At 29.1% G+C, this 15,871-nt stretch overlaps 1 protein-coding gene and 2 pseudogenes across 1 annotated transcript; 2 read left to right on the top strand and 1 right to left on the bottom strand.

Moving 5' to 3' along the window:
- Positions 1-376: 376 nt before the first annotated feature.
- On the top strand, positions 377-1,111 carry LOC131170310 (protein DOG1-like 4; annotated as a pseudogene).
- A 2,202-nt stretch (positions 1,112-3,313) lies between these two features.
- LOC131170308 (protein MALE DISCOVERER 1-like) lies at positions 3,314-3,779 on the bottom strand. Its single transcript, XM_058129368.1, has 2 exons — positions 3,641-3,779; positions 3,314-3,558 (listed from the first exon to the last, which is right to left on the bottom strand). Exons 1-2 carry the CDS (start codon positions 3,777-3,779, stop codon positions 3,314-3,316), a joined length of 384 nt encoding a protein of 127 aa, XP_057985351.1.
- Positions 3,780-5,470: 1,691 nt separating this feature from the next.
- Positions 5,471-14,243, top strand: LOC110651718 (protein DOG1-like 4; annotated as a pseudogene).
- The last annotated feature ends 1,628 nt before the right edge of the window (positions 14,244-15,871 follow it).

The raw sequence follows: 15,871 nt of genomic DNA, 5'->3' as shown, positions 1-15,871 counted from the left end.
AGAAGGAAGAGGAAGATATCTACGTTCCACGTTGAACTCAATGTAGTTTATTTTACTGACACGTTTTCTAACATAAGAAACATAAAACACCAGGCGGTGGGGTGCATAAGTGACTCATCAACATGATCAAAGCCAAACCTAAATCCATCAGACTCGTGTCCCTCTCCGGGAGAGGCTCTCCCTATTTGCAAAGCGTCACTCGTCCCTTGACACCCACCACTGACTCATTGCTGCAGGTAAGCCAAGCACAACCACACCTTTTCTTATATATAAAAACATATCGCTCTATTCATCTCTCTCTATCTCCCACTAGTCCTAACCAACTAGCTATCCCTCTTCTTTCTCCATCTCTTTGCTCAAACGAAGGGGGAAAGATATGAAAACTAAAGTTGAAGAGAGGTTCTTTGAGTTTTTTTAGAAGTGGATGTGTCAACTCGATGAGTATCTGCAACACCTGCGAAGGGCGTTTGAGGATTATCGAGCTAAAACTGGGTGTGAGCGTGAGCAAGAGCTACAAGCTTCAGTGTCCAAAGTCACACAACATTACAAAGACTACTACACTATAAAATGGGCCTTAGCCCATGAAGATGTGCTTGCTTTCTTTTGTCCAATTTGGATTTCCCCTTTAGAGAATGTGTATTCTTGGGTTACTAGGTGGAAACCTTCAGCAATGTTTAAACTGGGTAACTCAATAAGGACAAATGGTGTTCCCAGTTTGAGTCTGGTTGAATTGACACAAGAACAAATGAGAAAGATTGAGACTTTGAGGGTGAAAATAAGGTTAGAAGAGGAGAAGGTGGAGAGGGAAATGGAGAGGCAACAAGTGGTTGTAGTAGATAGGAAGATGGCAGAGTTGGTAAGGTTGGTGGTTAGAGTGAAGAATGGGGAGGAAGTGAGGCAGGTGAAGAGACTGGTGCAAGTGGCACTGAAAGGAGTAATGGCAGGACTAGAGAAGGTGATGAAAGCGGTAGACTGTGTAAGGCTTAGGACTTTGAAAGGAGTTTTGGATGTTTTGAGCCCACTACAATGCATGGAGTTCTTGGCTGGGATTGGCATACTTCAAATTCTGTTAAGACAATGGGGAAAGAAAAAGGTTTGCACCATTAATTAGAAACTTCCGGTTGTAGGGTTTTAGGGGTTTTGATTTTCACTTTTAGACTTGTTTTCTTTTGTCTTGATTTGGTTTTATCTTAATTAATATGCATGTACTATTCAGTGGTTTTAATTTAACTTTTTTTTTATCCTTATTATAAAAACTCATAATTTAATTTTTTTTATATAATGTTTTATTAATTTTATATTATATAATATTATCATTATATTACAAATATTATATTTAATTGTTTAAATTAAAATATTAATTTTAATGTCATTTTAATTAATTATATAAATAAAAATATTTATTAATTTAAAATTATTTTTTATTTGATCGTATTTTAAAAAAATTTTGTGTTATAATATTAATATAATAAAAAAATAATAATAATAAGTTTTTAAAATATAAATAGGTGAAAATATTTAAAAATTAAAATAAATTAATAATAAATATAAATTAGTCCATGAATTTAATTCATTTAAATTCTATTATTTTGTTTTTTTAAGAAAAGTTTGATTTGCATATATTTTACTTTAATATTTTGTAATTTAAAATGATATTAACTTGCATAATAAAATTGTATGCCTAAATTAATGTGAAAGGGAATTAATTATAAAATTAGAAAATAAAATAATTTTTAAAATAAATTTTTATTAGTTTAGTGCATTATTATTATAAAATTATCATTTTTAGTATATTGATATTTTGAAATTTTATATCGTCATATTATTTAATACAAAAAATTTTATATCTATTTAATATATTAATTATTTAATATATTTATTGATTATATTATATATGTTATAAATACATTATTGATTAATATATAAATTTAATAATGTATATTCTAATTAAAATTGAATATTATATATATATATATATATATATATATATATATATAGAGAGAGAGAGAGAGAGAGAGAGAGAGAGAGAGAGAGAGAGAGAGAGAGAGAGGTCTACTTCTAAATTAAAAATTATAACAAAATTTCTATAAAATAAATTTTAAAAAATAAAATTTAAAGAAAAAAAAATAAATTTATATGATGAATATTATAATAATAATTTTATCAGTTTAAAAAGTTTGTCTTTCATTCGTATCTATATATATATATTCTAGTGCATAGTCTATTGTTATAAATACACTGTATTTATTACTTATTTAAGTTTTAATTATTTTAAAATTATATTTTATTTCTAAAAACATCATAAAAAATATTTTTATAAAATTAATTTTAGCTTTAATTATTTCTTTATTTGGTATTTAGTATAATTAGGTATAATATTATTCTTGATTTAATTATTAATAGAAAATTAGAATTATATTAACACAATAAAATAAATTTAGTCAAATATGGCTTGGTTTATCCAATATTTTTTTTTATTTCAATTCTTATCAATTCTTCGTTTTATTCAAAAGAATAAGGATTAAGAACACTACTATTTTTAACACTAAAAAGAATAAAAATAGAAAAATATTAATATCGTAATAATATAAATATAAATCTAATTAATTAGTTAATTTATTATCAATATTATCTTTTATTTATTATTAGTGCAAAAGATAATATTTTATATAGGTGGTATAATGCTAGCTCTATAATAATAATTTTTAAGAAATCATACTTGTAATAATATAAATATGCATATGAATAAATTAATTAGGTTTAAATTTAATTATCTTTAATTTTTTTGTTAGTATCGATCTTCAATTAAAATTAAATAATTCCTTTTAAGTTCTTCATTTAACAAATGTTAAAATTATTAATAATCTTCTAATGATTTATATTATTTTTGTTTTCACTCTTGGATAATCTTGCATATGAGGTCAAGTTCATTGTTTTTTAAAGACTTGAGGGTTGGGTCAATCATATAATTGATACTACGTTTGTCATTCAAATATTTAGCAGCTTGCAAGTTTCTAGTTAAATTATATGCTTGTCAGCCAGCCGTGCATGGAGCTAGAATACAAATATTATTTAGCCATAAAGCAATTCTCAGAGATATGAGAGTATAGGATTTCATAAAAGATTTACCAATTTTTCGAGGGACCCTTGTTCTTCCGAGTATTGGAGTTTTCCAGAAATGATTTCTAGTAATAGAATCCCAAAATAATAGACATTTGTCTCTACATCAGCCAAAGGTGGCAATGTAGAATGCACTAACTCATTGTTACCTGGGCTCTTCGATTTGGAGGAATCTTGTGGCAAGAAAGAGATGTCAGCAATCTAAGATGGACCATAGATACGGTGAGAAGGCACAATAAAGAAACAAAATAGAATGAAGCCAACCCATGAAGGAGATTATCGTAGCTGCATAGTCATCAGTTAGAAAGATATTATGTGAATTCAAGTTAGAATGTGCCACTGGTGGATTTAACTCATGGTGCATGTATTGTAAGCAATAAGTAATGTCCATGATAATCCTCATTCTTGCACTCCAGTCAAGATCTTCCATTTCTTTAACTGAAGATACAGAATAAATGTTTCAGCCTCTAAATTACCACAGGAGAAATCTATCAAAATTTTCATCGTTAAATTAATATACAGAGAGTATTACCATATAGATGCTCAAAGAGGGTTCCATTACGAGTGTATTCAAATACCATCATCCTATTGAAGGGTTCATCCTCCTCATAGTAGCCAATGAGATTGACAAAGTTCTTATGGTTAACCCTAGATAACATGTATTTTTTTTTAAATTATTTAATTGGTGGACATATATAAATCTATTCAGACAAAGAGCATTTTTTATTATTTTTATTATTTTTAAAATTTATAAATTTTATTTTTTAAAAAATAATTTTAACATTTCAACAACATTATTAAACGGTTACTAAATTGTTAGAGTCAATAGTCAATTTATTTGTTAATAGAATTAAATTTTAAAATTAAAATATTATTAAAAATATATATAAAAAAATTAATATATAAATTTTACTATATCTCAAAGATTTAATTATACATTATCCTAAAATAAATAAAAATTATGTAATGAATAGATTTGAAGAGAAACAGGTGACAAAGAATGGGCTAATTAGCAGGTGATATATACACACACACATACACATGTAGGTATCTATCTTAACTCCTCCTTCCACCCAGGAGCTGGTGAACAAGTATAGTTTATAGTTAAATTATATGCTTATCAGCCAGCCATGGATACAGCTAGAACACAAATGTTATTTAGCCATAAAGCAATTCCGAGAGATGTGAGAGTATAGGATTTCATAAAAGATTTCATAAAATTATTTTTAGATGTTAATCAATTTCTAAACTACCTATTTTGGACCATTTTCAATGGGCTGTTGATCTAGGAAAAGATTATTGAATCGGTGTACCACGAGAGACCTTGTTTGGTTCAAACACGTGGATCAAGTTCCCAAAATATATATTATGCTTACCTGAGCACATTCTTGGATTTTCCTTTTTAATTTCATCGAATTTATCATGCTTTGAGTAGAAAACCAAGCAAGTATCATATTTAATTAGAGCTGAATGCATTCATTTTACAAAACTTCAATTGAGCACCCACTTTCTAGTTTCGCTGGTGGTGCTGCAATGCCTTGGGGCACAGTCTCTCTCTCTATATGCATACTCTTTTTTCTCCTAAAACACTTTTTGCACATAACCCAGAAAATTCCTATATTAAACGTAATATTTTGGATTTTAAAGCTTTTATGTATGCTTGAATTGTCGATTGGAAAAAATGAAAAAATTGGCTATTGTTATTTTTAAGGGCTTTTTGTGAGTTAGAGTTGTTATTCATTGGTCTTCATAACCATAACCATTTTTGGCAATACGTAAATTAATAATTACTCAAATGATAGATTCACTGATTGAAGCAACTGCAAGCAACAAGAAATGATCAAACTCAAATTAATAAAATCAAAAGCTTAAAGCAAGTTGTTGGCTTGTAGCTACTGAAACATGTCAACAAAAGAATCAAGTTGCATGGAGTTGTATATTACCTCAGAAGAGGGTTTTATTGATAGAGATAGCGAAGGAAGAAGAGGATATTTGGGTTCCACATTGAACTCAACATAGTTTATTTTACTGACAAGTTTTTCAACATAAGAAACATAAAACACCAGGTGGTGGGGTGCATGATTGACTCATCAACATGGTCAAAGCCAAACCTATATCCATCATACTCATGTCCTTCTCCGGGAGAGGCTTTCCATATTTGCAAAGCGTCACTCGTCCCTTGACACTCACCACTAACTCATTGCTGCACGTAAGCCAAGCATAAGCATACCGTTTCTTATATATAAAAACATATCACTCTATTTGTCTCTTTCTATCTCCCACCTAGTCCTAACTAGCTAGTTATCCCTCTTCTTTCTCCATCTCTTTGCATAAACGAAAGGGGAAAGATATGAAAACTAAAGTTGAAGAGAGTTTCTCTAAGTTTTTTGAGAAGTGGATGTGTCAACTCCATGAGTATCTGCAACACCTGCGAAGGGCGTCTGAGGATTATCGAGCTAAAACTGGGTGTGAGCGTGAGCAAGAGCTACAAGCTTCAGTGTCCAAAGTCACACAACATTACAAAGACTACTACACTATAAAATGGGCCTTAGCCCATGAAGATGTGCTTTCTTTCTTTTGTCCAATTTGGATTTCCCCTTTAGAAAATGCGTATTCTTGGGTTACTGGGTGGAAACCTTCAGCAGTGCTTAAACTGGTTAACTCAATAAGGATAAATGGTATTCTCAGTTCGAGTCTAGTTGAATTGACACAAGAACAGATGAGAAATATTGAGGCTTTGAGGGTGAAAATAAGGTTAGAAGAGGAAAGGGTTGAAAGGGAAATGGAGAGGCAACATGTGACGCCCCTTACCCGTCTACAGTGTAACCGAGTAAAGCGTGCCACATTCGATGCCGTAGCACCTATCTTATCTTGTTCTATCCATTATTAATTTTATACTTCATAGAAAACCTATAGTAATTTTTTTTTTAATCATAAATTATTTCTGTGAAAACTCGAGTAGAGCCTCCTTTGTTTTATTTGCATCTGGTGGGTTTCAATATTTACCTGTTAAAAACAATTTCATATCTATCTCATATTTCCATATGTCATATCATTCACAACTTTTCATGTAATTTCAAGAAAATAACATAACTCATTCATATGAAAATTTATATACAAAAGCTCACAGCTTTATTTACAATCCAAAATATAATTATAATTTATTTACAATGTTCAAAATGATTTACACTGTATCTACTTATGCACAATAAACCAAAATACAAAATCTAATAACATAGGCCCTACCAAAATAAATACTGCAGAGGTGACTAGCAGACATCGCCGATCCGGTCACCGCTGCACTATTATCATGCTGCTGCTATGGCTGTGTCTGGTCTCCAGTAACTACGTGATGGAAAACCAACGCGCTAAGAGAATTGCTTAGTGGTGCATAACTTTAAAGAAAAATAAGTGAATAATTAAAAATGATAATTCTATGTAAATTTCATAAATAAATTCTAAGTCTTTACAGATTTATTTAACTTTGGGATCAATTTATCTATCAGGATCTTATCTGTGTATTTATTTCATTTTCAGTCTTTTTAAAATCATATCAGTGCCCAAGTAACTTATAACAGACTATAAAGGCTGGATACACAGGAGTATACTGGTTAGACAATCATATGTCTACCCTGTATACAATTGTCATGTCAGGCACAAGGCTAGAGAGCAGGCTTTTAAAGCTAGAAATGAAATTAGACTCAATGGCCAACGGGCTGACATATAGCCTGTAGAACAATCATATCAGACATATTTTGTCGATCAATGATTATTCATGTAGGTAGTATTGCTATCTGTAGTCCCTAATTGGTATATCAATCATTCCAAACTATATACATAAGCCTAGGTTTACTTTGGGCAATTAAGCATTATTAGAAATTTTATGTCAAGTTGTAGTGGGAAAGTGGGTCCCACATACCTATTTCATGTAATTTAGTGTTTAGCAACATATTAGGGTTAAAACCCTACTATAAATTTATTTGTCTTATGAACCTTTCTTTAGGTTTAGTTTTAATGTCTTAATTTTACCTATTAATTTGATCAACTTGTGGCCACTGTTTGGCCATACTTCCTTCATGGAAGTTGTTTCTCCATGTCTTATCTTTGTTTTGCTTTTTGAATCATATCATTTGGATTTCTATAACTCATGTTATGGTCAAATAACCATAACTGGTTTATTTCCTAATTCTGGATCCTTAGCTAGGTAGATTTTAGAGTTACAATTTACCGATTTAATTGAACATGTTATAGTCACTTTTAGGCTTAGTGTTCTCCATATAATTTGTTTCCCTATGTCATATGGTTACTCAAAATTTTTTATTGCAATTTTTCAAGTCTTGTAGAACTACTTATAACCAAATAACTGGACTAGACTCGTGTATCCTGTGCCAACAGGATTCCAGGTCAGGTCAGTGGCTTTGACTCAACTTTAGGATTCTTACATTTATAATTTGAGGAATGTGTCTAAAACAAGGTTGGAGCTCTATCCCTTAGGTTTCTAGAAAATATGGCTCATCCAAATTGGAGTTTTCTAGTGGGAGATATGACTAAAAGACCATTCTGGGGTCAAGTGGTCACTTAGGCAATTTCTAGAATTTGCATACTAATTTGGCCTAGCCAATTGACCTAGTTCTCTTGATTTCTGGGTTTTGGTCAAAATATCAATATTTTAGATTGATGTCTTGTGGAAACTTTTCCACTAATTTCATTGCATTTGGATTTTTGTAGACCAAGTTATGGCCTTTTTGCCAAAACTGGTCAAGTAAGCCTATGTTTAGCAATTTCTGGGCAATATGGTTCTAGACAGTTTTGTGACCTAATTTTGGCCAACAATTTGGTTTGGTTAGAGACATTTCTGGGCTCTGTGTCCTTGTATTCCTATGTATAAGCTTTCCAATGGTACAAAATTCAGGTCATTTGGACCTGTCTAGAGGGAGTTATGGCCAATTGAATGTGTACTGTTCATTTGGTCATTTTTCTGGGTTCACTATATGGTCATCTGGATTGGGACAGAATTTAGGTCATTTTATAAATAGAATTTGGGCATAGTTTCTTCATGAAAAATGGAGCATTTTAGGTCTAGTTTCATCTCCAATTGGCCTCATACCAATTGGAGCAACACAAATTCAGTTATGGCTCAAAACATTCACTGGATTACAAAGTCTCAAACCTGCATAGAAAAGTACACTTTCAAATTTCATTTCCTCCAACTCCTAAACTACAAATTGACATTCATGGAACTTCTAAGTATCATTATCATCCACTCAACTCAACAAAGTTAAATTCCAGCAATTACATAAAGTATCCAATAGTTAGGTCAAAAACCTAACTCCAATTTGTCAATCACAACATACACATGCAATCAAATTTCTAACACATATAACTTCATCTACTTATCCATCAACATCACTAAACACCATTTACATGCATGAATTTATCAAACTCCCATAATTTCCAAGGCTGCCGAAATGAGCGTTCTAAAGTTTCTTACCATTTGCTTTCAATTTCATGTTATACTTACTCATTTCAACCTCAATTCAAGATTTAACAAAGAAAGGAAAAGAAAACATACACTAACCTTTAATGATAACTTCTCAACCTTGTAAAAACTTCAAGATTTATCTTTTCCTTTGCTGCTTAAAGCTTCCTTAAGGTGTGGGGATGAATTTTAATGAAGGAACTTGTGAAGATTATAGAGAGTATGGAAGGGATTTAAAGCATGGAAGTGAGAAATCTATGGAGGAAGAAAGGGAAAGGGTTTCGGCCATGGGAGATGAGATGAGGAAGATGATGTTAAGTGGATGCATTTTTGTTACCTTATGCCTATTTATATCCCACTAAGATTTGTTTATTAATTATAATAATTAAAGTTTTAATAATTCTAATAATTCCTCTTATGTTTCCTTTAATTACATTACATATAGTTTCATGTTTTCATGGGATTTTCAAAATTTTAATATTACTCATTTTAATTGACATTTAGGTCAAAAGTCGACTCTAGGTGCCAAATGACCAAAATGCCCCTCTTCGGGTTATAGTCAAACTTTTTCGGTAATACCGACTGAGTTCTTAACCCGACGGTTCCTTTAATTTTTATACTGTTTATTTCATTTTTTTTATTTTCATCTATACCGATTAACTAAATTTTCTTTGACATTTATAATGTCATTTGTACCTCAGTAAACTTTTAATTAAGTCCCATAAATTATTTCCTAGGGTTCCTCGCGGGTCTGGGGTCGTCAACTGTCTATGCAGTGACTTCCTGGTACAGTCACCCATCGCTGTGGTTCCAGCTCCTTTAACCTAGTTACATTTCATTTCTTTTATTTTCTCTTAATTTTTCTTAGTCTTTATTTCATCCATTTATATCTCATCATTCTAGTTTAAGTGTAGCTCCAGACATTCTGGCTGTCCGAACAGACGTTAGTCGTCGAAACAGTAGAATGTACAGACTACCTACAGTGAGGGCGTTACACAACAAGTGATTATAGCAAACAGGAAGATAGCGGAGTTGGTAAGGTTGGTGGTTCGAGTGAAGAATGGGGAGGAAGTGAGGCAAGTGGAGGGATTGGTGCAGGTGGCACTGAAAGGAGTAATGGCAGGACTATAGAGGGTGATGAAAGCGGCAGACTATGTAAGGCTTAGGACTTTGAAGGGAGTTTTAGATGTTTTGAGCCTACTACAATGCATGGAGTTCTTAGCTGGGATTGGCATGCTTCAAATTCTGCTAAGACAATGGGGAAAGAAAACGGTTTGCACCATTAATTAGAAACTTCCAGTTGCAGGGTTAAATAGATTTTCACTTTTAGACTTGTTTTCTTTTGTCTTGATTTGGTTTTATCTTAATTAATGTGCATGTACTATTAAGTGGTTTTAATTTAACTTTTTTTTTCATACTTATTATAAAAACTCATAATTTAATTTTTTTTATATAATGTTTTATTAATTTTATATTATATAATATTATCATTATATTACAAATATTATATTTAATTATTTAAATTAAAATATTAATTTTAATGTCATTTTAATTAATTATATAAATAAAAATATTTATTAATTTAAAATTATTTTTTATTTGATCGTATTTTAAAAAAATTATGTGTTATAATATTAATATAATAAAAAAATAATAATAAGTTTTTAAAATATAAATAGGTGAAAATATTTAAAAATTAAAATAAATTAATAATAAATATAAATTGGTCCATGAATTTAATTCATTTAAATTCTATTATTTTATTCTTTTAAGAAAAGTTTGATTTGCATATATTTTGCTTTAATTTTTTGTAATTTAAAATGGTATTAATTGCATAATAAAATTGTATGCCTAAATTAATGTGAAAGGGAATTACTTATAAAATTAGAAAATAAACTAATTTTTAAAATAATTTTTTATTAGTTTAGTGCATTATTATTACAAAATTTTCATTTTTATTATACTGATATTTTGAAATTTTATATTGTTATATTATTTAATACAAAAAATTTAAAATCTATTTAATATATTTGTAGATTATATTATATTATATATATTATAAGCACATTGTTAACATATAAATTTAATCATGCATATTCTAATTAAAATTGAATTATATATATATATATATATATATATATATATATATAGAGAGAGAGAGAGAGAGAGAGAGAGAGAGAGAGAGAGAGAGAGAGAGAGAGGTCTACTTCTAAATTAAAAATTATAGCAAAATTTCTGTAAAATAATTTTTAAAAAATAAAATTGAAAAGGAAAAAAATAAATTTATATTATTAATATTTATAATAATAATTTTATTGGTTTAAAAAGTTTGTCCCTCATTCGTACCTGTATTTATATTCTAGTGCATAGTCTATTATTATAAATGCACTGTATTTATTACTTATTTAAGTTTTCATTATATTAAAATTATATTATATTTCTAAAAATATCATAAAAAATATTTTTGTAAAATTAATTTTAGTTTTAATTATTTCTTCATTTGGTATTCAGTATAATTGGGCATAATATTATTCTTGATTCAATTATTAATAGAAAATTAGAATTATATTAACATAATAAAATTATTTTTAGATGTTAATCAATTTCTAAACTACCTATTTTGGACCTTTTTCAATGGGCTGTTGATCTAGGAAAAGATTATTGAATCGGTGTACCACGAGAGACCTTGTTTGGATCAAACACATGGATCAAGTTCCCAAAATATATATTATGCTTACCTGAGCACATTCTTGGATTTTTCTTTTTAATTTCATCGAATTTATCATGCTTTGAGTAGAAAACCAAGCAAGTATCATATTTAATTAGAGCTGAATACATTCATTTTACAAAACTTCAATTGAGCACCCACTTTCTAGTTTCGCTGGTGGTGCTGCAATGCCTTGGGGCATAGTCTCTCTCTCTATATGCATACTCTTTTTTCTCCTAAAACACTTTTTGCACATAACCCAGAAAATTCCTATATTAAATGTAATATTTTGGATTTTAAAGCTTTTATGTATGCTTGAATTGTCGATTGGAAAAAACAAAAAATTGGCTATTGTTATTTTTAAGGGCTTTTTGTGAGTTAGAGTTGTTATTCATTGGTCTTCACAACCATAACCATTTTTGGCAATACGTAAATTAATAATTACTCAAATGATAAATTCGCTGATTGAAGCAACTGCAAGCAACAAGAAATGATCAAACTCAAATTTAATAAAATCAAAAGCTTAAAGCAAGTTGTTGTCTTGTAGCTATTGAAACATGTAAGAAAAAGAATCAAGTTGCATGGAGTTGTATATTACCTCAGAGGAGGGTTTTATTGATAGAGATAGCGAAGGAAGAAGAAGATATTTGGGTTCTGCATTGAACTCAACATAGTTTATTTTACTGACAGGTTTTTCAACATAAGAAACATAAAACACCAGGTGGTGGGGTGCATGATTGACTCATCAACATGGTCAAAGCCAAACCTATATCCATCATACTCATGTTCTTCCAAGTATTGGAGCTTTCTAGAAATGCTTGTCGAGCTTTTCTTAAAGTATTGAAGTGTGCCTTTGAGGCAACTTCTTAGTATACCTGAACCAATTGCCACACACTCTCCTCTGAGTATAATGCAATGTAATTAATTGAAATTAAAGTTATATATTATATTATTTTATTTAGAAAAATAAAAGTGTAATATAATTATTAATACAATCTCCTATTTATATATATATATATATATATATATATATATATATATATATATTGATAAAATATAATTAAATTAATAATAAAATTTTAATATATAATATTATTTTATTAAAATTTATTTTAATTTGAAATTATTAATATTTTTATTACTAGTGATGGTGGCAGCAACAATAATGATCAAATAGTGGTGGTGGTAATAGAGTATGAGTGATGATAATAGTAATGGTGGTAGCTAAGCTGTGATGAAAACGATCAAGTAGTAGTAGTGGTGTTGATAGTGGTGATGGCCGTGTGGTGATAATAATAGAGGTGATGACAATGGCGGACCTTGGATGATAATATTAGGGATTAACTACTTGTTATTTGCACAATAATTATATGATTATGCATTTTAAAAGTTATTAAAGTGCATATTCATTTTCAAATTTCATAAAGGGTGTTCAAATATAAAATAATTTTAAAGAAATAAACACTAATAATACTAGTAGAATGATATACCTCTTCTACAGTGCTCTCGACACCTTTTTTTTAAATCTCAAAATTCATCAATAATGAAATCCGAATTAAAAAGTTCAACAATTTCTTTTTCAATATTTATAACTAAATTAATTTTATATTTTCATCCAATTTATCGTGCTTTGAGTAGAAAACCAAGCAAGTATCATATTTAGTGAGAGCTAAATGCATTCATTTTACAAAACTTCAATTGAGCACCCATTTTCTAGTTTTGCTGGTGGTGCTTCAATGCGTTGGGGCACAGTCTCTCTCTCTATATGCATACTCTTTTTTTCTCCTAAAATACTTTTTGCACATAACCCAGAAAATTTCCATATTGAACGTAACATTTTGGATTTTAAAGCTTTTATGTATGCTTAAACTGTCGATTGAAAAAAAAATGGCTATTGTTATTTTTAGGGGCTTTTTGTGAGTTAGGATTGATGTTCATTAATCTTCATAACCATAACCATTTTTAGCAATACATAAATTAATAATTACTCAAATGATAAATTCGCCGATTGAAGCAACTACAAGCAATGAGAAATGATCAAACTCAAATCAATAAAATCAAAAGCTTAAAGCAAGTTGTTGGCTTGTAGCCATTGAAACATGTTAGCAAAAGAAGGAAGTTGCATGGAATTGTATATTACCTCAGAGGAGGGTTAAGTTGAGAGAGACAGTGAAGGAAGAGGAAGATATCTGGGTTCCACGTTGAACTCAACATAGTTTATTTTACTGGCACGTTCTCCAACATAAGAAACATAAAACACCAGGTGGTGGGGTGCATGAGTGACTCATCAACATGGTCAAAGCCAAACCCTAATCCATCAGGCTCATGTCGCTCTCCGAGAGAAGCTCTCCCTATTTGCAAAGCATCCTCGTCCCTTGACACCCACTACTGACTCATTGCTGCATGTAAGCCAAGCACAAGCATACCTTTTCTTATATATAAAAACATATAACTCTATTCATCTCTCTCTATCTCCCACCTAGTCCTAGTTAGCTAGTTATCCCTCTTTTTTCTCCATCTTTTTACTTAAACAAAAGGGGAAAGATATGAAAACTAAAGTTAAAGAAAGGTTCTCTGAGTTTTTTGAGGATGAGTATCTGTAACACATGCAAAGGGCGTCTGAATATTATTGAGCTAAAACTAGGTGTGAGTGTGAGCAAGAGCTACAAGCTTTAGTGTCCAAAGTCACACAACATTACAAAGACTACTACACTATAAAATGGGCCTTAGCCCATGAAGATTATGCTTACTTTCTTTTGTCTAATTTCAATTTCCCCTTTAGAGAATGCGTATTCTTGGGTTACTGGGTGGAAACCTTCAGCAATGTTTAAACTGGTTAACTCAATAAGGACAAATGGTGTTCCCAGTTCGAGTCCAGTTGAATTGACACAAGAACATATGAGAAAGATTGAGGCTTTGAGGGTGAAAATAAGGTAAGAAGAGGAGAAGGTAGAGAGGGAAATGGAGAGGCAACAAGTGGCTGTAGTAGACAAGAAGATGGCGAAATTGGCAAGGTTGGTGGTTCGAGTGAAGAATGGGGAGCAAGTGAGGCAGGTGGAGGGACTGGTGCAGGTGGCACTGAAAGGAGTAATGGCAGGACAAGAGAAGGTGATGAAAGCGACAGACTGTGTAAGGCTTAGGACTTTGAAGGGAGTTTTGGATGTTTTGAACCCACAACAATGAGCGGAGTTCTTGGCTGGGATTAGCATGCTTCAAATTCAGTTAAGACAGTGAGGAAAGAAAAGGGATTGCACCATTAATTAGAAACTTCTAGTTGCAGAGTTTTAGGGGTTTCGATTTTCCCTTTTAGACTTGTTTTCTTTTGCCTTAATTTGGTTTTATCTTAATTAATAAGCATGTACTATTCAGTGGTTTTAATTTAACTTTCTTTTCATAATTAATATAAAAACTCATAATTTAATTTTTTATATAATTTTTTATTAATTTTATATTATATAATATTATCATTATTTTACAAATATTATATTTAATTATTTAAATAAAATATTAATTTTAATGTCATTTTAATTAATTATATAAATAAAAATATTTATCAATTTCAAATTATTTTTTATTCGATCATATTTTTAAAAAAATTATGTGTTGTAATGTTAATATAATAAAAAATAATAATAAATTTTTAAAATTAAATAGGTAAAAATATTTAAAAATTAAAATAAATTAATAATAAATATAAATAAGCCCATGAATTTAATTCATTTAAATTCTATTATTTTATTTCTTTTAAGAAAAATTTGATTTGCATATATTTTATTTTAATTTTTTATAATTTAAAATCACATTAACTTGCATAATAAAATTGTATACCTAAATTAATGTGAAAGAGAAATACTTATAAAATTAGAAAATAAAATAATTTTTAAAATAAATTTTTATTAGTTTGGTGCATTATTGTTACAAAATTTTTATTTTTATTATATTGATATTTTGAAATTTTATATTGTCATATTATTTAATACAAAAAATTTAAAATCTATTTAATATATTTATAGATTATATTATATATGTTATAAATACATTATTAACATATAAATTTAATCATGTATAGTCTAATTAAAATTGAATTATATATATATATATAGAGAGAGAGAGAGAGAGGTCTACTTCTAAATTAAAATTATAACAAAATTTCTGTTAAATAATTTTTAAAAAATAAATTTTAAAAGGAAAAATTATTTTATATTATTAATATTTATAATAATAATAATTTATTAGTTCAAAAAGTTTGTCCCTCATTTATACCCATATATATATTATGGTGCATAGTCTATTATTATAAATGCACTGTATTTATTACTTATTTATATTTTAATTATATTAAAATTATATTATATTTCTAAAAACATTATAAAAAATATTTTTATAAAATTGACTTCAGCTTTAATTATTTCTTTATTTAGTATTCAGTATAATTGGCTATAATATTTTTCTTGATTTAATTATTAATAGAAAATTAAGATTATATTAGCACAATAAAATAAATTTAGTCCAATACGGTTTGGTTTATATAATATTTTTTTATTTCAATTCTTGTCAATTCTTCT

This window comes from Hevea brasiliensis, chromosome 11, assembly GCF_030052815.1.
Source record: "Hevea brasiliensis isolate MT/VB/25A 57/8 chromosome 11, ASM3005281v1, whole genome shotgun sequence".
In the NCBI taxonomy this organism is placed as follows: domain Eukaryota; kingdom Viridiplantae; phylum Streptophyta; class Magnoliopsida; order Malpighiales; family Euphorbiaceae; genus Hevea; species Hevea brasiliensis.
This window is presented reverse-complemented; position numbering and strand designations above follow the sequence as displayed.

Bases quoted from the DNA above. Each gene is read 5' to 3' on its own strand.
- LOC131170308 (XM_058129368.1), bottom strand. From the start codon at position 3,779: ATGTTATCTAGGGTTAACCATAAGAACTTTGTCAATCTCATTGGCTAC. The intron at 3,559-3,640 runs GTATATTAATTT...CTGTATCTTCAG, and splicing joins TCTATATGGTAATACTCTCT to TTAAAGAAATGGAAGATCTT.